Raw genomic sequence first — 21626 nt, 5'->3', positions numbered from 1 at the left:
TCTGTGCTGTGTTTGAAGCAGCACCCTCTGCTGCCCACAAACTAAAGTGAAAGAGAAAAGAACAGCGCCAAGTTTTTCCCAGACCCGATTCTGCTTCACACGTATAAATGAGGACTCAAAACCACTGTAGTCCACATGGTTAAGTATGCAGTACTGTGTGTTTGTATGCGGGGAAACACATTGCTTTAGCTGCTGAACAAATGATACCAAAAAAGTTCAAACATTCACATTTATTAACTTTTCACTGTTAGAAAAATAATTGTACAATGTCAATTGATTGAATCTCAGTTAAACATAAAATAAACATATATATATACACACACATGTAATTTACTGTACAAATACAGAATAACATTCAATTACACGTGGGGTTTGTTCCAGTTCAGTGAGCCAACTATTGTCTGTATTATAACTCCCCAAAACTATTGAGACTGCTTGAAAGCGTCGCCCCATCCTGTACACTGAAAAGGTAGTTTCCTGTTAAGCCAGAATTCTGGTTAAACATTATATGCGTATTTTTGCAATGATAGAATTTGAAACTTTGAGAGGTCAAGGAAATCTTTGGAGTCAAAACTCTTCAAAGAAATATTCTGACATTTTGGAAAATTATAATTTGTAGTCTTGCCAGATGAAAATATCAATTTAAAGTTAGCACCAAGTTCAAAGGCAAGTAGAAAATGCTGGCCAGGCTCCATCAACAGTATACAAATACAACTGAAAGGTCTTTTTTGAGTCAAAAGACTCATTTTAGGAGCTTTGTAGTCACAATGTCAGTTTGGTCTGGTTCAATGGCTCTCACAACCAACTCCAAGTTTTGAAAAACAACCTAAACAAAAAAGGTTGAGCATACACAAGTTTTTTTTAATTCTCCTCATGTAACACTAGCTCCTTCACACAGATTGTACTAGGCCGGACTGTTTCCCAGTTATTCCGACTCGCTGTTCTGTATACAGGTACGGAAGTGTCTTTGTTAATCCAGGCGCTGGATGAGCTTCTCCTCCATCATACAGTAGAGGGCAACGTGTGACAGGTCAGAGATGAAAGCATCGCAGGCTCGTCTGCTGATGCCCTTACAGCCTCTGAGGTCCAGCAGAGTCAGAGAGGACAGACGCTTCAGGTAGGACAGACAGCCATCGGTCAGCTCACTGCAGCCTGGACACACAGACGCAAACAGACAGACGTCAGGAGCTGCTTCCATCCCAAATGGGTTTTTTAAGGTTTTTGTTTTTTTACATTTACTTGACAAATAGCATGGTAAACATAAATAGCTTTTCTACTTTAAGAATGTAGGCATCAATACATGCTGCTGTGCAAATATAAGGATGGGATGGAATTAGTTATCAGCAGATATTAAAAGAGGATCAGGATGAGGCAGGCATCAAAAAAGAAGATCGATAAGAAGTTTTACTCCTACCGAAGAACAAGCAAGATGAAAGGCAATGTGATCAATCAGTGTGAAGTGTGACTGTTGCGCAAACACCCACCTGCCAGTGTGAGTTCAGTGAGGCCGTTGCGGGTGTGAGTACCGGCTGCTGCCAGCATGGCAATAGACGAGTCTGCCATGTTCTTGCAGTGAGCCAGGTCTAGTCTCTCCAGCTGGGGCATGTGGCGCTGAAGCAGCCTCAGAGTTGACTCACTGACGTCCAGACCGGACAGACGCAGTGTCACCATGTTCCTCAGTCTGCTGCGGGACAACTCGGAACCTGCAGCAACGGACATAGATGGAGGAAAACGTCACTTGAGATGGAGGCTGCCAACATGCTGCTAACACGCCACTACTGGTTGCATTTAGTTGCACAACCCTGTGAACCCTTGAACCTACAACATCATGTCTGATATACGTATAGGCAGGTCTTTGTGCTGTTTGTAATTGTTGTTTGACAGTGACATCATCATTCCCAGGAACAGAGATTTGCAGCCTTCAGATGGACTAGAGTGCTCATCAATCTTTCTTCTGCCTCTCTGGCATTATTGGGCGGCTGTGGCACATGAGGTAGAGCGCTTGTCCCGTAACCACAAGGTTGGTGGTTCAAACCCCTCTACCGGCAACATGCCGAGGTGTCCTTGAGCAAGACACCTAACCCCAAGTTGCTCCCCGGGCGCTTCATTGCAGCCCACTGCTCCTCCGGGATGGGTTAAATGCAGAGAAATAATTTCCCCATTGTAAAGGATTGATTATTATTGCCATAATCAGAATACTACAATATTGCCACCGAGTGTTGACGCCGCTCATCTCTGCTGCTACTCACCAGGCGGGATGATGATCTCTTTAATCTGGGCATCTTTAAGGCCTTCACACCAGCGCAGGTCCAGAAGCCGCAGGTAGGGCAGAGTGGGAGAGACCATCGCTGACATGCATGACCAGGACAGACCAGTGACCCTTAACTCCCTCAGACCTGAAGACACACACACACACACACACAAAAGAGATAGAGGGGGTGTTATGAGTCATGTAGGGACAGGGGTTTGTGTGTGTGTGTGTGTGTGTGTGTGTGTGTGTGTGTGTGTGTGTGTGTGTGTGTGTGTGTGTTACTACCTGGGAGCCTTGTTAGCAGACAGTTAAGCTGTCTCTTGGCCAGGGGGGTCCAGGACAGGTCCAGAGAGGTGGGCTGGCGTTTAATGATGCCTGCCAGGGCCTGGTTACTGAGCGGGCTGCACCGACTCACGTCCACATGGCTCCACAGGCGCTTGTCACAGCTCCTGCAAAGGACAGTGAGATGCGAGCGGTTTTATTCACAAGCTGCGTGGGAGCGCTGCTTCCTGTTCACCAGCTAAGCACAAAACTCAACCACACTCTGTATTTTGAGGAATGTTCTGTTTGTCGAGTAAAAAAGGGCGACGTACCACTTGTACCAGGCCTTACAGACGGTCATGCAGGCCAACAGCTCGGCTCTGTTCAGGTACTTGAACACAGATACCCACACCTCCTTCTCCCCTCCTCTGTCGTTGCCTACGTCCTTAAAGGACGGCAAGGACAGCAGGGACGGCAGGGTCAGGGTGGAGGTAGCAGACGGAGCGGTGGTTCCCTCTTCCTCTGAAGTCGTCGCAGAGTGATCTCTAGGGCCTCTGTTACCCCGCAGACGTGGCCTACAAGATCAAACATGAAGGTTTTTTTGTTTTAAGGAGGTCACATGCATGAAACAAACAGATTGCGATGAGTCAGTTTCTACAATGCCTCTGCGCCAATGACAGTCAAGGCTGCAGGCATATTGTTTCGGGGTTGTGCGTCTCTGTTTTTGGCCAAAACTCGAGAATTCATATGGCAATTATGACAATTTCACACAAACGTCTAATGGGATAAAATGATGATGTGGTGACATATTGGACAGACATGGATGTAAACTGTAACATGACTGGTTAGGCATAAAACCAGAAGCTAGTAATTCTAGTTGTTTACGGGTTGCGCTTTCAGTTGCGCCCAACAGAAAAGAACGTTTTGTCAAGTCCGTGATGGACAATGTATGATGACCCTCACCAAAACAAGTTTCGGAGTAGCTGTCTGCCCTCTGCTTAAGTGAACTTCTATAATGCATAAAAATGACTACAAAATGTCGGACACAATGTTTCAGTCTCGATTTTTTAGATCAATTCTGGCATCAAATCAATTGATTACATGACATGAACTGAATAGACCAATAAACTCCTGGCCAATGTGCACTGCTGTAAAATAACATTGAACTAGTAACTAAAGCATACACATAACATGACGTATATCCTTTAGCCTTCTTCCATGTACCATGGCTGCTTTGGTCTCAAGTTCAATGTGTATGCGAGTGTTTGGGATGTTTTAAGGTTTTACATTTAAAAAGTCACGTTTTGTCCATCCATGGTCTCAACTCACACTAGATCAAATTCAGTTTAACACATGACTACTACTACTCAAATGAAGCCGTGTGTTGAGCTCTACCTGCCAGGTCCTCTTGGGGTTAAGCCGTCAGCTGTGGTATCAGCGCTCCTGAGTCGTGAAGCTTTGGACAGAGCAGTCTTTCTCTGGATGAAGCCCTGCTGACCACCGCCTGCTGTCCTCAGACCCATGGCTGCTTCTAGCTTTGGAACTATGGAGCCTGAGCAGCGACAACAAGACATTTTTTACTTTACTGATCATTAGGGAAAAGAGAAATAAATAAATATATACACACACTGTACTTAGGATGCTCTAAATTGATTATGTTGAAGCTGTTCGGACTTGTAGTCTTACCAGAGTGTCGCGTGGCCTTGTGGGGGCGCTGCAGAGTGACAGTCAGGTAGGAGCCACTCATGAGGTCATCATTCAGATCGGACACCAGGAGGACTGGAGGTTCTGGGTCTGAATCCCAGTGGCCTTCTGCCTCCACCTCTTCCTCCTCGTCGTCCTCTTCATCTTCCAGCGTGTCCATCTCCTCCTCTTCAGGGTCAAACTCCTGCCCCTCACTGTCCTCATCTTCATCGTCTTCGTCATCATCATCATCATCGTCATCGTCATCGTCATCATTCCTGCGCCTCCTACGCCGGCGATGCAGTCGTTCTTTGTCTCCTTCTTCGCTGTCCTCTTCTTCATCCTCGTCGTCGTCATCCTCGTCGTCGTCGTCGTCCGACTCCTCGGATTCGTCTCCTCTTCGCTGCATCTTGGAGCCTCCCCTCAGCCTCACCCCTCTTCCCCTCCGTACTCCCTCCCTCATGCCAATCCCTCGCTTTAGCTTGAGGAGTGAGGAGGAGCCAGTCATGGGCCCTCTGTTTCCTTTGTGGGCCGAGCCGCCTCTCAGCAGGCCTCTCCTGTTGGCACCAAACCCCCTCCTGGAAGAGTGGCTCCCCACTCGGGAGTGGAGAGTATTCTTTCTTCTCCGAGAGGCTGAAGAGATTGACGGATGGATAGGACAGGTCATCAGGTCAAAATAACGTCATCACAATAACACCAAAAGTAGAGCTTCAAGCACTTTGTTTTTGGAGAGACAAACCTTCATCATCATCATAATCATCATCATCATCATCACTGGCAGAGTCGTCGTCGTCGCGGCTGTGTCTCTGTCGTCGGTAAATCTTAGCAATGCGAGCATCCAGCAGGGTGGAAGATTTCCGCTTCTGGACATTCAGGAAGAGGAGCGAGGGATGGAGGGAAGGGACAGAAAGAAAGGGTAGAGAGAGAGAAAAAAACCCAATATAAATTAAGAGAGTGTTTTAGAATTAAACATGTCAAAGCATAGACCCAACAACAAACACTCACCGCTGGAAGACCTTCACCTTTGTCTCCTTTAGACTGCTGGATGAAAAAGGAAAACATGTTAATATCAGAGGCGACTTTGGAATCGCAAAGAATCCGTTATGAGATTTAGCTGGCAGTTTTGGCTTCAAATTATTAGAGGCCGGTGACATTTATTGGACAGAAGCTGCCATTATGTGCTGATGTCCTATAACTAATTATGATCTTGTCCAAATCCTTGATATATCTGTAATCCGAAGGGGGCTGGTCTCTTAACCATCAAGAGACCAGCTCTTGTCATCATTAACTCACACTGAGTCAGTCATACTATTGTTACATAAACATAACATAGTGAACATAAAGTAATGTAGTGTATGCTTTGCAGCCACTCAATAACAGAATAAACCAGTAATAAACCAGCCCCCAAAAATCTGATAATCTCATACAGAGTATTTTTGGTTTAACTGTTCACCAATAACAGATGAATATTTATATGCTTAACATCAGATTTTCAATGTCATCATTACAATTTATCACACATTTAAGTTCTTTTTACTTAGAAACAGCCACAGCGTCACTGATAAACGCTTTTTAGTGAGCAGCAATGTTGTGCGGCTTCAACAGAGCTACAACGGCATATTGAAGAGAATATCCCAATCATTTCTGTTATTATGTTTGTGTGTGTGTGTGTGTGTGTGTGTGTGTGTGTGTGTGTGTGTGTGTGTGTGTGTGTGTGTGTGTGTGTGTGTGTGTGTGTGTGTGTGTGTGGCACAAGAGAATGACGTGCCTTTAATATCGTAAACTAGCATGTGGTTCAGGTACGATGAGGTCAGTATTAGATTGTTTTGGACTTTTTGCTTATGAACATGGTTTCAATCAGAGAAAAGCCTCTAAAATCTACATTTTGATACAAGAGAAGACAATCACAACACCATATCCCTGTTGAAGGATCTCTATACAATATTAAGAACATTAATATTGCAGCAAACGACTATTTGCTATGTAAAGATGTAGTGTGATGTAATCAGAGCTTCCCTGTTATTTGTTTACATACGCGGCTGTGCGTGACTTTTAGTGCACGTTAGTGCATGTGAGCCTTGCTCAAAGCTGCCGTTTTGCACTGCGTTCACACAGTAGTTTCCACTGATAGTGTCTCAACTGACGTCGTCGTCATGAAAACATAGCACCCAGCCTCCGAATCCCCCCCGTCGTAAACACTGTTAGCTCGGTCAGCAGTGCTGCCCTTGTGCCAGCTCACGTGTCACCACGTTGAGAGACCTGTGGAGGAAAATCCCTCAATCATAGATGTGCTCCGAGTTTTGCACCTTAAACAACCGACATAAAGTCCTTCAGACAGTCAGTTACTGCAACGTTGGGAAAAATAAATAAATAAATCACCCGGGGATTCAAGTAGAAAGTTGAGTAGACAAACAACTCCTCTAACACCCTTTTTGACATTGAAAAAGTGGAAACCGATGTGTCCAAAAACACACTGACAAGCTTAAGGGTAAACATTATACATTTATAAAGCACTGATTTTTTTCTTTTTTTTTGTTTAACTGAAAAGAAGTGTCCAGGCTACTCATTGTCCATGATGAGGAGCCATGAGAAAATAATTTTGAAAGTATGGAAAAGGAAAAACAGCACAGAAACTAATTTCAGCCGAGGCAGCTCCAAAGTGAAAGCAGAGAAGAGGCATTACTCTTGTATGAACTATGAAAACGGCATTCTTAAATAGGAAATCATTTTTTCAGCAACATCATTTTAAAAAAATGACATTTAGTAATCAAGAGTTGTGTCTGTTCACTTGAAAGGTGGAATGGAAAAAGGAATGGGGTGCACTCGACAGAAGGGTGGATGTACTGAGAGTAGGCGGCACCTCTCACCAGTCTCGAGCTGATTGGCTGAGAAGGCAGAGGGGCCGCCACCAATAGAAGTGATGCTGAGGAGGAGGAAGAGCAGGAAGGAAGAGGAGGAGGAGGGAAGAAACCACAGCGGACCACCTCCCCATCCTGCCGGGTGCCCACAGGGCCCCCTATGGTAGCAGAGGGCCCGTGGCCCAGTCTGAGAACCAGGGGGCCATGGGGACGGATGTGCTGCTGGTGGCCGGCAGCCAACGATTCATCGCTGCCTGATGACTGACGGAGTTAAATCAAACTCAAAGAAAACAAAAATAAAGGGAACCAAAAAACAAAACAGACAGGAGACACACAATACCCATTAGCGTTGACACACTGCAACCAAGTGTGTGTGTGTGTGTGTGTGTGTGTGTGTGTGTGTGTGTGTGTGTGTGTGTGTGTGTGTGTGTGTGTGTGTGTGTGTGTGTGTGTGTGTGTGAACGGCGGTTTAATAGACTGAGTGCAAGAGAGGGCGTAAATGTTTGCAAAGACACTCAGAAGTCTTTGAGCAGCAGTGGACTAAATATACAAGCAAGAATCAGGAAACCCTGAGACTGCGTGTGTGCGTGTGTTGATAAGACTTTGTGTACCTCAGGGTCAGTAATCCCTTGGACACACTTCGGACACTCCCAGCAACTAGGCAGGTCTTTATTCACCACTCCTTCACCCTGAACCTGCAGAAGCAGAAGCAGACATACTATTAGTCAGATGGATGAAATGCAGGAAGAAGAGAAAAGAGTAAAGCACATGGATGTTACAATCTTAATTAAGACGCACATTAAATGGTGGTTAATATAGTGTACTGTGTTTATAAACCGGGAGCGTGTGTGCATTGTACCGTGAGGCAGGCAGGATGGACTATCTGCGCACAGTTGGAGCATTCCATCAGAGTGAGGGAAGGGTCTCCAGTTTCCTCCTGATTGGGCTCCTTGCAGAGCTCACATACTGCAGAGAGAGGAAGGCCCGGCTGGAGGAGACGCAGAGGGACGATTATGAAACATATCCAACATATATAAATAAACAAACTAAGAAAAGTTACCTACAGAGAGACACTGTCTGAGCACACAGGTCTGCTTGAGTTTTCCTGGTCCCCCAAACTTCTTCATGTCTCTGCAGAAGTTACAGTCTCCACACTCTGGTCTCATACAGGCTTCACAGCGCTTACACCTGCAAAAAAGGAAAAACATCAAATGGATGATCACTGAATCATCAACTTGCACAATTTCATTAATTATAAAAAAGGTAGAACATTGGCATTGGCTCAAAACAACTGGGGTTTGCTGTGCTAAATTAAGAAGGCCTACTACAAACAAAACTGAAAATGTGTTTCTTGCACACGCTTTGTTACCTGACCCTGCGCCGTCTCAGCACTGACATGGAGGAGGCTGGTTTCTGTGGTCGTGGGATGATGGGAGTGGAGGAGAACTTAGCACGAGGAGGTGGTGGTGGAGGAGGAGGAGGCTGGTACCATGAGGGCTGGTTGAGAGAGGAGCAGAAAAGTCAAGAGGGGACAACAGCTGAGATGACAAGAAGTAAAACAGAATAAACACAATTACAACAGGCAGCATTTGTTATGAACACTTGGTCCAAATATGTACAATATTTTATAAATGATGAAGCAGCATTTTCATAGCAATATTGATTGTGAAATTTCTTTTTTCATACGGTATTTGCTAAAATACACGAGTGTTGAGGAACATTCAATTTTGTGTGTGTGTGTGCGTGCGTGCGTGCGTGCGTACGTGCATATATTCTTCATTATGATCAATTAGCAAACATTTGGCAAATCAAGACTTTCATAAAAAAAAAATTTCAGTCATCCAGCACTAAATGTGCCGTGTGTCTAAAAGTGAAGACTGCTTACTCTCTTTGGCCACTTGACGATGGGTTTTCCTGTGTAGGACAGTTTGGGATTGTCAGTGGCATGTTCCTTCAGTAGAGCCTGCAGAACAGACGAGACGAGAGTGAGGGGAGAGAAAGCAGGGGAAAAGACCAACGCGGTCAACAGGAGAGCAGTATCAGGGTCATTTATCCCACCAGCCAAAACAACTGACACACACGCAAAGACCAGTCGTACCTTGATGTGCGTGATGAGTGCCGGGGCGTTGTGTATGCCTGCTGGGACACACTTCTTGTTGGAGGGCAGAGTCTCCAGTTTACCCAGCAGGTTCCACATTCCCTCCAGCTCAAGGGTGGTCAAATGAACTTTAACTGCAGGCTTGTCAGACTTCTGCTCTGAGGCATCTTCGTCACTGCCAACCTCCTCCTCCTCGTCTTCCTCTTCCTTCACCTGCTCACTGGCTTGATCTGAGCCGGGCGGCTTCGTCAGACCTGACAGAGGGAATGAATCACACAGTCTATTTACAACCAATCTACACAAAATAAAAACTCATCATGAAACTCCTCATATGTCATCTACCCCCCCATGTTTGCCTGTCTTCATACCAATGCCCAGCGTGTGCTTCTGAAACTCTGGTGTGAGGTAGGAGGTCTTTGTCATGCTGAAGACGTAGCGCTCCAACACGTACCAGCACATCTCGTAGTAGAAGGGGTAACGAAACTTCAAAGGAACCTGCGGTTGAGGTGAAAGGGGCACTTTACCATTACGCAGTCCGTCACTTCCTGTCATTTACACCTTACAGGAGAGATTGCTTTCCCTACCCGCGTTCTGTCTTCTATATTACAGATGTTAAGTTGCATGGGGATGTTGAAGCTGTGCAGGAAGTTTCCTCCAAAAACCATAGAGTCCACAGGGGTGTAGACGGCATGAATCCAACCTGAGTTTAAACACACAATAATATTCAATTTCGTGTCACATCGCTTAACAATATAGTGAGTGTGTGTGCGTGTGAGAGAGAATTAAAAGTATACCTGAAGGTATGATGAAGGTGCAGCCCTGCTTCAGCTCAATCCTCTGGCAGTCAGATGCTCGGTCTCCAAGGAAAATGTCTCCCTGTTTCCCCGACAGCACCCAGTTCTCATAGAGCTCCAGGTTTTGAGGGGTGGGGGGGATCAGCCAGAACACCTGAAAACACACAACTGCAATTCAAACCACAGCACATGTCAACAACATGAGGTAACTTACTAGTTGTTTGCTGAGTAAAACAGAAAGGATACAAGTCCTATTCTTGACTTTACATTTTCAAAACATTTATTCCACGTAATTAGTTCATTCATGTTTATAGTTAAAAAAGCTGAACCCCCCCTCCGGCCCCACCTTGCCGCCTCTGAGTATGTGGTACCATACAGAGGTCCCTCCAAAGTCAATATGAAAGTCTGTGTAGCAGCCCTCGACACTCATCAGGCAGTATCTGCAGAGACACGCAAACATCAGCAATGTTTATATTCACATTTCAATGAAATTCATTTAACCTTACTAATTTCATCAAAATAAAAAGTATTTTTTCATCACTTAAAAGACTTGACTTTTATACAAAAGTGAACATCGGGGCCTTACTTCTGTACTTTGGGGTATTGCATGTCGGTGATGGAGTTGGTTGAGTCTCTCTGTCTCTCTTTCAGGTGACGAGGCCACATGTTATCCACCCAGTCTATTAGATCTACCTACACATACACATACAAGATAGACAAAACACGACAGAAAATACAGACAGACAGGAGCTTAATTATCTGCAACTTTGAAGTAATGGACAACACACTACTATTTTGTTAGTTTCCCTGTAGCTGCTGAAATGCTTTTGTTTGAATTATACACATAAACATGAGCCTTTCATAAGATTTGCGTCTGTACCGTGGCAGGTCTCTGGACCAGGTTCTCCAGCTTAGTGTGGCTGAACTCCAGGCTGATGACATTATAGAGCTTCTCTCTCTGAGACGGAGGCGTCTCGTAGTAACGTGTCCACTGGGCCATGGACATCTCTGTCCCCTTCTGAGTGCTCACATCCATCACATCTATCATACGTCTGCTGCCTGAGAGGTTGGTTTTTTGGCAATGGTTAGTCACAGCATGACAAAAGAAATGTGGTTTAAAACAGCAGCTGGATAAAGGATACAGTTAGACTTCAGACTCCCTCGCTGCTTTTAGATCGAATCTTAAGACTCACCTGGTTCCTCTCTGCCTTCCCCTAAGGTCTTGGTTAGATTGCGTTTTCTTTGGTAATTGTTCAGTTGTCCTATATATTCTTCGATTTCATTATTATATGAATTATTTTGTTTTATATTATTCTATTTTATTTCTGATTTTAGCGTTTTATTATTATATTTGATTATTGTGATTGATTGTTTTACCCTGTAAAGCACCTTGAGATTTCATTGTAAATTAAAGTGTGCTATATAAATAAAATCCATTATTATTATTAATTATTATTATTATAGTTGCAAGACCAATTAAATACCTAAAGTAAACAAATATTTGTGTAGAATACAAAGGGCGATAACATCAAAATCATTGTTTTAACACTCCTAAATTAAAAAGGTGGACCTGGCCACTATAAATTGGAATTAGAGGTATTTCAGCCCAATAAGTACTTTTTTTCCTTTTAAATAAAAAATTGTGTGGCATCGTTATTGCCTTACTTAGAACACAGATGTTAATTCAAGGCAGAATGAGTTGGTAACTATTTGTCTTATTGTAAATTAAACACCTTATGTTTGAGATTTAATGACTGTTGGACAAAAAAGGTTTTGATTTTAAATCATTTTTAATATTTCATAGACTAAATTATTTCTCAAGAAATTATTCCATTCAATGATTGAAATTGGAATTCTCATTATTTTCATTCTTTCTGCTCACATGGATGTTATTATTCAATGACGTGTTGATGGGAAACAGAACAGCTGCCAGGATTAAACCGAAGACTTGTAGCTGCATCAATTGACTCATTAAGGAAGAAAAAGTCTTACCAACAAACATCTTGACGTCATTAACACTGAAGTCAGCATCGGGCATCCTAGAGAACAACATTAGTTACTCAGCATATTGCAAATCTCATGTTGTTTGGTTTATAAATCAAATCATGTAATTTTTCCCCACAAGAGGAAGAACAGAAGAACGAACAAGTATGTTAACAAAAGGCTTGATAAAAAAAATTAATGAAGTAGTAAGTTAGATGTAGATTTAGATGTAGATAAGAATAAAAAGGAGGAAGAGAAAAATAAAGAGGATGCCTACTTGATTCCCAGTCCATCAGGCTTCTCAAAGATGATTGGGTCCCTCAGGCCGCCTTTCTGGATGAACTCATATGTTAAGTCTAAGAAATACCAACAAAAAGAAAAGAAAAAAAAGCATTTTCATCCAGTTTATTTTGAGTTTTCGATCATTCACTGCTGTTTGTTTTATTTTCAAGATTCCTGATTCCTAGCAAAGACGCAGCGATGTCAAACAGTCTTCAAATGGCTTTAGGATTGTCACTTAAAGCAATTTCTGCTTAGTCACTATCTATTGCCTAAGGAGGCAACTCAATGGGGATTGAGCCTCTGGCCCACTGATATAGTATTGCATATTTTCAGGATTATGTATTTGATGTCTTCGGCAAAAGTCCCGGGGAAGCTTGCTGTTTTGAGTTACTGCAAATGCAAACCGAACATTTCCAAATGCTGCAGCTTCACGTTTAAAGCAATCAACTGGCAAAACACGTGTTGACTTTCATTATGAAGTAGTCACAGAAAAAGCAACGCGTCTGTCAGTGAGTTTGACACTGACCGCCGTCACTCATCAAAAATTGGTCTAAAAAACAAGATAACTGTCATTTTTGGAAATACATTTTGACAGCGGATCAATATTGCAGCGAGCAAACAGAAAAGAAAACAGCAAGCTGTTGCTGGATACCCAGAGCTAGTATATGTGACTTTACCAACCTCAGATCTGGACAAAAAGCAGCAGACCTGGTCGCAAATGAATCCGGTACTTGATGAATTATTGAAATTGTTCATTTGGACTGTACTCGCCTACCTCTTCCTTCCATGCGCAGGATCCTGTCAGAGCTGAACCTCTGACTGTGGACTTTCTCCTCCAGGTCAAACATTCTCCTTCCATCAATCTCCTCATCTGAGATGCCGTCGTCATGGTAACGACGTCGGGTACCGGCCCGCTAGGGAGACGGAAGGGAGGTTGAAAATATAATAATGAGGAATAGGTGACAGAAAGGACAATTGGTCGACGGAAGAGACATCCGAATCAGGATCGGAACCGAATCCATTAAATGAAACCAGTTCAAAAAACCAAACATTGGTTCCATTTAATAGAGTGTATACTGGTTCTGGTGGTCCCAGATCATGAGAGATGACGAAGGGATAATCCCAGGCTGAGCCCCCAACCCCCTGGTACTCCATAATCGCTCCCACCTCTTCACTGGTGTCTGCTTCTAACCATGCAATCATCTTGGGTTATTACAGGGCTCTCTTAATGCACTGTTGGCATTTGTGCCCTTCGGAACTGCAGAACCAGCTTGAATTCATTTCAACTGCAAAGATACCAGGTCTAGTCAAATCACATGTTAAATGATCAAGTTTAAATAATGCCAAACACTGAAAGTGGTTTAGGGAATGAATATATTGTACATTCATTATCTACAGGATATAAGAGGCAAGATTTTAGACTTAAACATTTCATAACTAGACTAAACTGTATGCTAAACGTAATACATTAAGGCATTTTAACTTGACTTTAACCTGCAGATATCTTCCCTCGTGATGATGTCATCGTTCACCTCGTAACGCTCAAATATAGACATTCATTTTATAGTTTGTCCCACAGATGAATATCAAAACCAAAGCTATTAAAAACTGCCAACAAACAGATCATATAAGCTTGTGAATAGATAATAACTGGATTAAAAAGAGAAACCTGAAAGACAGTTTCCAGGAATGTTAAATACCATTTCCAATTAAACCTGAGCTGTTCAGTATGTGCCATTGTAATATACACGAGCCAATCAATTACCAGTTTTATTTTGTATTGCATAACAAGTACAGAAAAACTAAAATCACTGAATTTTAATAATATGTCATGTAATAACGTAACATAATTATACTGAATGGGGCATCTCAGGTCATTTTTTCATCTCTCCTCCAGTCAGTGTGAAGCCAGTATAGTTGTATAAACATATCACTTCTGCAAAATGCAATAACCAACCATGTTAGCTGATGGAACATGGGACAAACTAATAAGTCAAAATACACATGGAATAATTTTTCTCCAAAGACAGTTTCTGTCATTTCAGGTAGTTCTTATTATACTGTTGTTCATGTCACCATTTTCATAATGAGCTTGGTTTTATTTAGTTATTTGATGCTATAAAAAGGGGTTGAGAATTCATAATTGAGAGAGGCAATGTTACTTTAGCTTTCAATAACAATCATCAGTCTGTGTAATAGCACCTGTGTTGATTTGATCCTAAATGTATTTATAGAGATATTATGGTTAGTTGTATCTTTCTAGCCAAACTGCTACCTTGACGCTCATGTAGCAGCTAGGAGGCTCACGCCAACAAGCTGTGTCCTTGTTTGGCCCAACCAATACAGGATTCAACTCCGATAGCAATAATTGAGATTTTAAAAATGCGACAACAGTATATTTAATTAATTAATCAATAATCAAAGGTTTGGCATTTTGGCCATCGCCATCTTGGATCTTTGCCATCTAGCATTTTGCAAATGGAAGTGGACATAATAGCGGAGGAGGGACGCCTGTACAGCTCTGGCAGCGGTCCTGACCTGCCAATCACAAGGTAGCCCCCACCCTAAAGCATACCCTGCTTTATTGTCTATTTTACTCTAAATGGGACCATTAATTGCTAAATGAACATCATACTGTATTGAAGACTTGAAACTAGCCATTGAGACCACAAGCTCATGTTTACAATGTTTACTGAGGTAAAAAAAAAAAAAAAAAGTGAGAAGTAGAGTCATTTTCTCATTTGTATACAATCAGAATTATCTTATTCACATTGGCTTCACCTTTTTAGACCGGAGGTTGCCGCATGGCGCTAACCACACAACAACTCACATGCACAAACATGTACTGAAAGCATGCATGTCCACCAGGTTATTTCAACATAGCATTGGTGCAATATACACTCACCGGCCACTTTATTACGCACACCAGTTCAATTGCTTGTTAACACAAATAGACGATCAGCCAATCACAAGGCAGCAACTCAATGCATTTAGGCATCTAGACGTGGTGAAGACGACTTGCTGAAGTTCAAACCGAGCATCAGAATGGGGAAGAAAGGGGATTTAAGTGACTTTGAACGTGGCATGGTTGTTGGTGCCAGACAGGTTGGTCTGAGTATTTCAAAAACTGCTGATCTACTGGGATTTTCACGCACAACCATCTCTAGGGTTTACAGAGAATGGTCCGAAAAAGAGAAAATATCCAGTGAGCGGCAGTTGTGTGGACGAAAATGCCTTGTTGATGTCAGAGGAGAATGGGCAGGGTGGTTCGAGATGATAGAAAGGCAACAGTCACTCAAATAACCACTCATTACAACCAATGTATGCAGAATACCATCTCTGAACGCACAACACGTCCAACCTTGAAGCAGATGGGCTCCAGCAGCAGAAGACCACACCGGGTGCCACTCCTGTCAGCTAAGAACAGGAAACTGAGGCTACAATTCACACAGACTCACCAAAATTGGACAACAGAAGATTGTAAAAACGTTGCCTGGTCTGATGAGTCTCGATTTCAGCTGCGACATTCAGATGGTAGGGTCAGAATTTGGCATAAAAAACATGAAAGCATTGGATCCATCCTGCCTTGCATCAACGGTTCAGGCTGCTGGTGGTGGTGTAATGGTGTGGGGGATATTTTCTTGGCACACTTTGGGCCCCTTAGAACCAATTGAGCATTGTTGAAACGCCACGGCCTATCTGAGTATTGTTGCTGAACATGTCCATCCCTTTATAACCACAGTGTACCCATCTTCTGATGGCTACTTCCAGCATAAAGCTCACATCATCTCAAACTGGTTTCTTGAACATGACAATGAGTTCACTGTACTCCAATGGCCTCCACAGTTACCAGATCTCAATCCAATAGAGCACCTTTGGGATGTGGTGGAACGGGAGATTCACATCATGGATGCATTTACGTAACATTGCGAAAATCAGGCAAATCCTGTCTCAAAGCGATGCAGAAAAACTAGTTCATGCATTTGTTACCTCTAGACTAGATTACTGTAACTCCTTATTATCAGGCTGTTCTAATAGGTCTCTTAGATCTTTACAGTTGATCCAGAATGCTGCAGCACGTGTTCTAACAAAAACTAAGAAAATAGATCATATTACTCCAGTATTAGCTTCTCTGCACTGGCTCCCTGTTAAATCAAGAATAGAATTCTTTTACTTACCTACAAAGCTCTAACTGGCCAGGCACCGTCTTATCTTAAGGAACTTATAGTTCCATATTACCCAACTAGAGAGCTGCGCTCAATCAATGCAGGGTTACTTGTGGTTCCTAGAGTATATAAAAGTAGGATGGGAGCCAGAGCCTTCAGTTATCAGGCTCCTCTTCTGTGGAACCAGGTTCCAGTTTCAGTCCGGGGGCAGACACACTCACCACTTTCAAGAGCAGGCTTAAGACCTTCCTTTTTGATAGCGCTTATAGTTAGGGCTGGTTCAGGTTCGCCTTGGTCCAGCCCCTAGATATGCTGCTATATGCCTAGACAGCCGGGGGACTACCTAGGATACGCTGAGCTCCTCTCTCCTCTTCTCTCCCTCCTTCTTTATGTATTAATCCCCTATTTATGCACATTACTGATTTTGCTTCTTCCTCGGAGTTCTTGTACTTTCTCGCCTCGCAGGTTCCCAGGAATCGGGGTTATATTTGGACTGTCATCGTGCCACCTACTGAGGCCCTGCTGACACCCACTACTACTACCACTATCATTATTAGTCACATTACTATTATTATTGCCTGTACTATTACGCTTATTGACTTGCTTGTACCCTGGAGTCTTTGTGCTTTCTCGCTTCGCAGGCTTCTATAAATCGTGGCTGTACCTGGACCGTGGTCGTGCATCCTGCTACGGCCCTGCTGACAACGACTGCTACCACCATTATTATTACTAGTCACATTACTATTACTATTACCTGTACCATTAAGCATTTTAGCTTTACTTCCACCCTGAAGCCCTTTTGCTTTCTCGTTCTGCAGGTTTCCATGAATCGTTGTGGTACCTGGACCGTAGTGGTGCCTCCTGCTGTGAGCCGACTGACACCCACTGCTACTTCAATTATTATTATTAATCACATTACTATCCCTATTTTCATAACTATAATTCTACTGTAATAATTGCTGCTGTTATTATAAGTAGTCTTATTATATGAATCATTTATGTCATATACATTGAATGTGTTGTATCTCTGTTATGCTGTTCATTCTGTACACATGACATCTATTGCATTCTGTCCATCCTGGGAGAAGGATCCCTCCTCTGTCGTTCTCCCATAGGTTTCTTCCTTTTTTTCCTCCCTGTTAAAGGGGTTTTTTAGGAGAGTTTTTCCTGTGCCGATGTGAGGGAAGGACAAAGGATGTCGCATGTGCACAGATTGTAAAGCCCTCTGAGGCAAATTTGTAATTTGTGATTCGGGGCTATACAAAAATAAACTGAATTGAATGTGCAGCCGACAGATCTGCAGCAACTGCGTGACGCTATCATGTCAATATGGAGCAACATCTCTGAGGAATGTTTCCAACACCTTGTTGAATCTATGCTACGAAGAATTAAGGCAGTTCTGAAGGCAAAAGGGGGTCCAACCCGGTACTAGCAAGGTGTACCTAATAAAGTGGCCGGTGAGTGTACATTTTCATGTTAAAAGAGCTCCTTTAAAATATTTTTTAACAATAATTTCATCCAAAAAAATAAATAAATAAAAACAGTACAGGGCAAGAAGTTTTACAGTTGAAAAATAAACTTGTTACTACTCTGTTAAACAGAGTACAGGATGCCAGCACTATATCAAAACATATTTAGCCTTTCTGAACTGCAATTTCTTGACATTCATCAGCCAACAAATGTGTTTACACAATCACAACAAGAGTTCTTGTTTAAAACCAAAGACATGTGGCAAGGGGCTGAACTTTGTGGGAAATGTGATTTTTTTTAAACCACACCTCGTCATTGTTGTTATTGCTGCCATATATATATATATATATATATATATATATATATATATATATATATATATATAAAACCAATATATCAATCTATAGAAAACATTGATTGCCGTGTGAGTTTATTCCCCAACTTTAAATGAGTTGGGGAATAAACTGGTGAAAGCTGTGTTCATAGGGGAGAAAACAAGGAACAACGTGGCCAAAAGCTTTTTTCCCCCACTTACCAGCCTTTTGCTGTACCTTGGCTTGGAATCATCCATTATCCCACCCAGATGCACGTCGCGTTATGTATTCAATAGCAACAGACCATCACTCCCTTTACAGCATGGCAGCGCCACCTGGCTCCATCCGAGAGTAAACAAGCAGCCGGGCGGCGCGTCTTCACGACGGAGGGTCTCAACTTCGCTTACCGTTCAACAAATAAAAAGTTTTGAACCTCAACCTGCTGACTAAATAACAGAGAGGCCAGCACGTGGACCCACACAGTCACCATCATGACAGGAGCAACACTGTGAGGATACTCCAGCTTTGTTCTGCTCTCCAGTCGCGTCCAGCTACGGTCACCTCTCTGGATAGTGTCCCGCTTATATGCGCAGGAGACTAAACACGAGCTGAAGTCCTATTAAAAACCAATATGCAGATATTTACAGATTGTTTTTTTAATATGGTTGCTGCTGTTATTCTTAGTATAGTATAAAGTTAATGCGGTTTCCGAACAGCCGCCATTTTCCATCCCATCACAAAACATCCCTTCGTCCCGCCCACAACAGCACACTGGACCAATCGCAGCCCTTCTGGCGAGGCTCTCATTGAGCGACACCGACAAATATAACCAATAGACATATAAAGTAGCTGGCGAGCCACCAATAACAGCACAATTCGAAACCGGCCTAATACTTCATTGGTTAATATTTCCCAATAACGTTAGTGACTGGACAAACACACGGTCAGTCAAGAGAAGGAGCCAATCAGGCGATGATACAGACGCCCCGACCACCATCCCATTATCCAATATAACTAGTCATCACTCATAAATAACAACAAGAATGACCATAAAAATAAGGAGTTTGACAATGCTTACCCCCATATTAACACAAATCCGTCAATTTACCAACTCCTTCAGTAATCCGAGAGGTGTGACGTCTCCTGTGTCCGGTGTTTTCGCTCCCAGAGGCTCGCATCGGACAGACACGTTTTGTAGCCTTCACCTCAACAAGGAAGTGCTCGCAGGTCCATAAATGGAAGTGCACTCCGCTCAAGCGATCAGCGATTGGCTGGAAAATGTTGCATCTCTCTTGTGATTGGTGGCAGTGACCTGTCTGTCAAATCCGTCCAGCTTGAGTACGGCAAGCGAGAGGAACATGCCAAATGCGCACTACGAATGTAACACAATGTAAATAATCACTCACATACGCAAAATGAATAACAGTGTCATTTTATTAAAGTCAACAGTGGACACAACTACGAAAAAAATATATAACAACCTTATAAATTGCTACAAACTGATGGGGCTCCAATAATGCAAGCAGGAAAGGAAGGACGCACAAAATCACATGTTACAAGTGTCACACAAGCTGATAATAATAATAATAATAATAATAATAATAATAATAATAATAATAATAATAATAATAATAATAATAATAATAATAATAATAACGGTGAACAGGATGGTTAATGTGCTGACTGAACCATGGCTGACCATTAGTCTTTCCTAATTTCTTACATACCCCCTTGTATCCACATTTGAGACAAAAGAATAATACATTTCAGTATTATCAGATTTAAATCAAGGTTATTAAGACTTTTGTGAGATTTACATTTTTAGACTTCTGGGAACCTGGCTACGAAAGTAGGCTCCACAACTGGTGACCAGAAAACATATTTACAGATAAAATGAACAACCCAGGTTATAAGTGGAAAGTCCCCCAAATGTCATGTTACCTTATTTTTGGGACAAACATTTAAACTATTTAATTTTGACAGCACAAAGTAGTAGTTTGCTGCTTGATTCCTAAGAGATGCCTCTAGTATCAAAGTCTTCTTTTCAAATTTTGGATGTCAGATGGAGCTTACAAGGTGCACTTGATGGCAGCTTTAGCCAGTGAAAAAAGTGAAAGACATACAGAGCAACATTCACAGGGATTTTGTGGCAGGTGCTCCTGTTGTAGCTTGACACTTAGACAAGTACAAGAAAACACCACTGCTAGTATTGCGCCCAAAAATAATTGCCCCAATATTTCACCAAAAGTGACACTTTCTTTTGAAGATCTCTAGATGAGCCAGTGAAAAAATCTATTCTCTAGTCATGGTCAGAAGAAATTCATGGATAAACAGTAGGCGTATATTACAAGAGTTCAGTGTATCCAACTGCATTTGTGGATCTAAAGCAATAAGAAAAGATGTAAATGGCCAAAACCAACCATAGTAAAACAATGGTTCTTAAAAAATAAGGGGAAAACACATACACATGTTAAAAATTAAAGCAGTCTTTGTAATAGATGCACAAAAAACAAATATGTTCAGTAGTAAAACACCCCAAGGCAGTGTCAGTGTCCTTGAATAAAGCAGGGCTGTATTTATTTCCATTTCTAATCTAACACCTTCAGAATTTACACCTTTTTCAGATTCCTACCACCAATCATCTTTTAATCAGTTCAACATCAAAACTCCAATATATGAATTCTTTAAAGAAAGTGACTATCCTCCTTCATTGAATTGAGAATGATTTGAATAAAGGCCCACTATGGAGTCATAGCAGGTGCGGGTATCATTAGATGCAGTCGATATCATAAGTATTGGAAGAGTAGTATGGTTTCCACATCAAAACACAAATAAAAGAGAAATGAACTAAAAAGAATAACAACAGTGGCCTCAATACTTAGGATACTGACAGCATAGATATGCACCATGCTGATGGGCAGTGTTGTGGTGATGCTCATGATCTGTCTGAGGTCCATTCACTTTCACTTCATTCAAATGTTAACAGCCACTGCTATTCATTCCCTACTCATCAATAAACCATGTCAGATGTTTCTTGGATATGACAACATTTATATTTTGTTCGTTTTTCGCTGTTTCGATGAATTTGAAAAGGTAGATCCTGATAACTCTTCAGTGTCTTATGAGTGTTTGAATCATCTGAGATAGTTCATGTGGCTATAAAATTCTTTAAGCTCGTTTTAAAGAAATTATTTCAGGTTTGACTACATTGTAAGGAATCATTTCCTCCCAGTGAAAGGGAGATTGAGAAGTAGAAATATTTCTTATAGGTAAAAAGTTTGGCGACCCCTTGAACTATCATCTAGTGCCACCATCTGGGAATCTTTTCTACTTTACCAGCTGATCTAAAATTAACAGTCCTATAAAGTCCTACACATATCAGAATTTACTGGAAAATTACGGTACCTAGCACAATAGAAATTAAATTATAGGACAACAGTAACTACAGTTACATCTCAGAGCCAAA

General features: G+C 42.2%; 1 protein-coding gene across 2 annotated transcripts; it reads right to left on the bottom strand.

The window, feature by feature from the left end:
* Positions 1-13: 13 nt before the first annotated feature.
* kdm2aa (lysine (K)-specific demethylase 2Aa) lies at positions 14-19360 on the bottom strand. Of its 2 annotated transcripts, none has more exons than XM_054603619.1 (25): positions 19239-19360; positions 12986-13124; positions 12206-12284; positions 11938-11984; positions 10826-11004; positions 10532-10638; positions 10292-10385; positions 9946-10099; positions 9736-9851; positions 9520-9646; positions 9152-9405; positions 8939-9016; positions 8423-8550; positions 8118-8241; positions 7913-8041; positions 7665-7748; positions 5201-5236; positions 4935-5058; positions 4199-4828; positions 3908-4064; positions 2845-3087; positions 2537-2700; positions 2250-2396; positions 1485-1703; positions 14-1152 (listed from the first exon to the last, which is right to left on the bottom strand). In XM_054603619.1, the coding sequence occupies exons 1-25, from the start codon at positions 19242-19244 to the stop codon at positions 971-973; spliced, it is 3747 nt and encodes a 1248-aa protein (XP_054459594.1). In that variant the 5' UTR covers positions 19245-19360; the 3' UTR covers positions 14-970. The 2 variants fall into 2 exon arrangements, with proteins under 2 accessions (XP_054459594.1, XP_054459595.1); XM_054603620.1 differs by having other exon boundaries at positions 5201-5233.
* Between the last annotated feature and the right edge of the window lie 2266 nt (positions 19361-21626).

The sequence above is a fragment of the Anoplopoma fimbria genome, chromosome 9 (assembly GCF_027596085.1).
Source record: "Anoplopoma fimbria isolate UVic2021 breed Golden Eagle Sablefish chromosome 9, Afim_UVic_2022, whole genome shotgun sequence".
NCBI classification, from domain to species: Eukaryota; Metazoa; Chordata; class Actinopteri; order Perciformes; family Anoplopomatidae; genus Anoplopoma; species Anoplopoma fimbria.
This window is presented reverse-complemented; position numbering and strand designations above follow the sequence as displayed.

Excerpts from the sequence above, each read along its gene's own strand:
- kdm2aa (XM_054603619.1), bottom strand. Across the intron at positions 11,985-12,205 it reads CCTGATGGACTGGGAATCAA|GATGCCCGATGCTGACTTCA; the intron begins GTAGGCATCCTC and ends GTTGTTCTCTAG. Across the intron at positions 7,749-7,912 it reads TCCATCCTGCCTGCCTCACG|GTTCAGGGTGAAGGAGTGGT; the intron begins GTACAATGCACA and ends CTGCTTCTGCAG.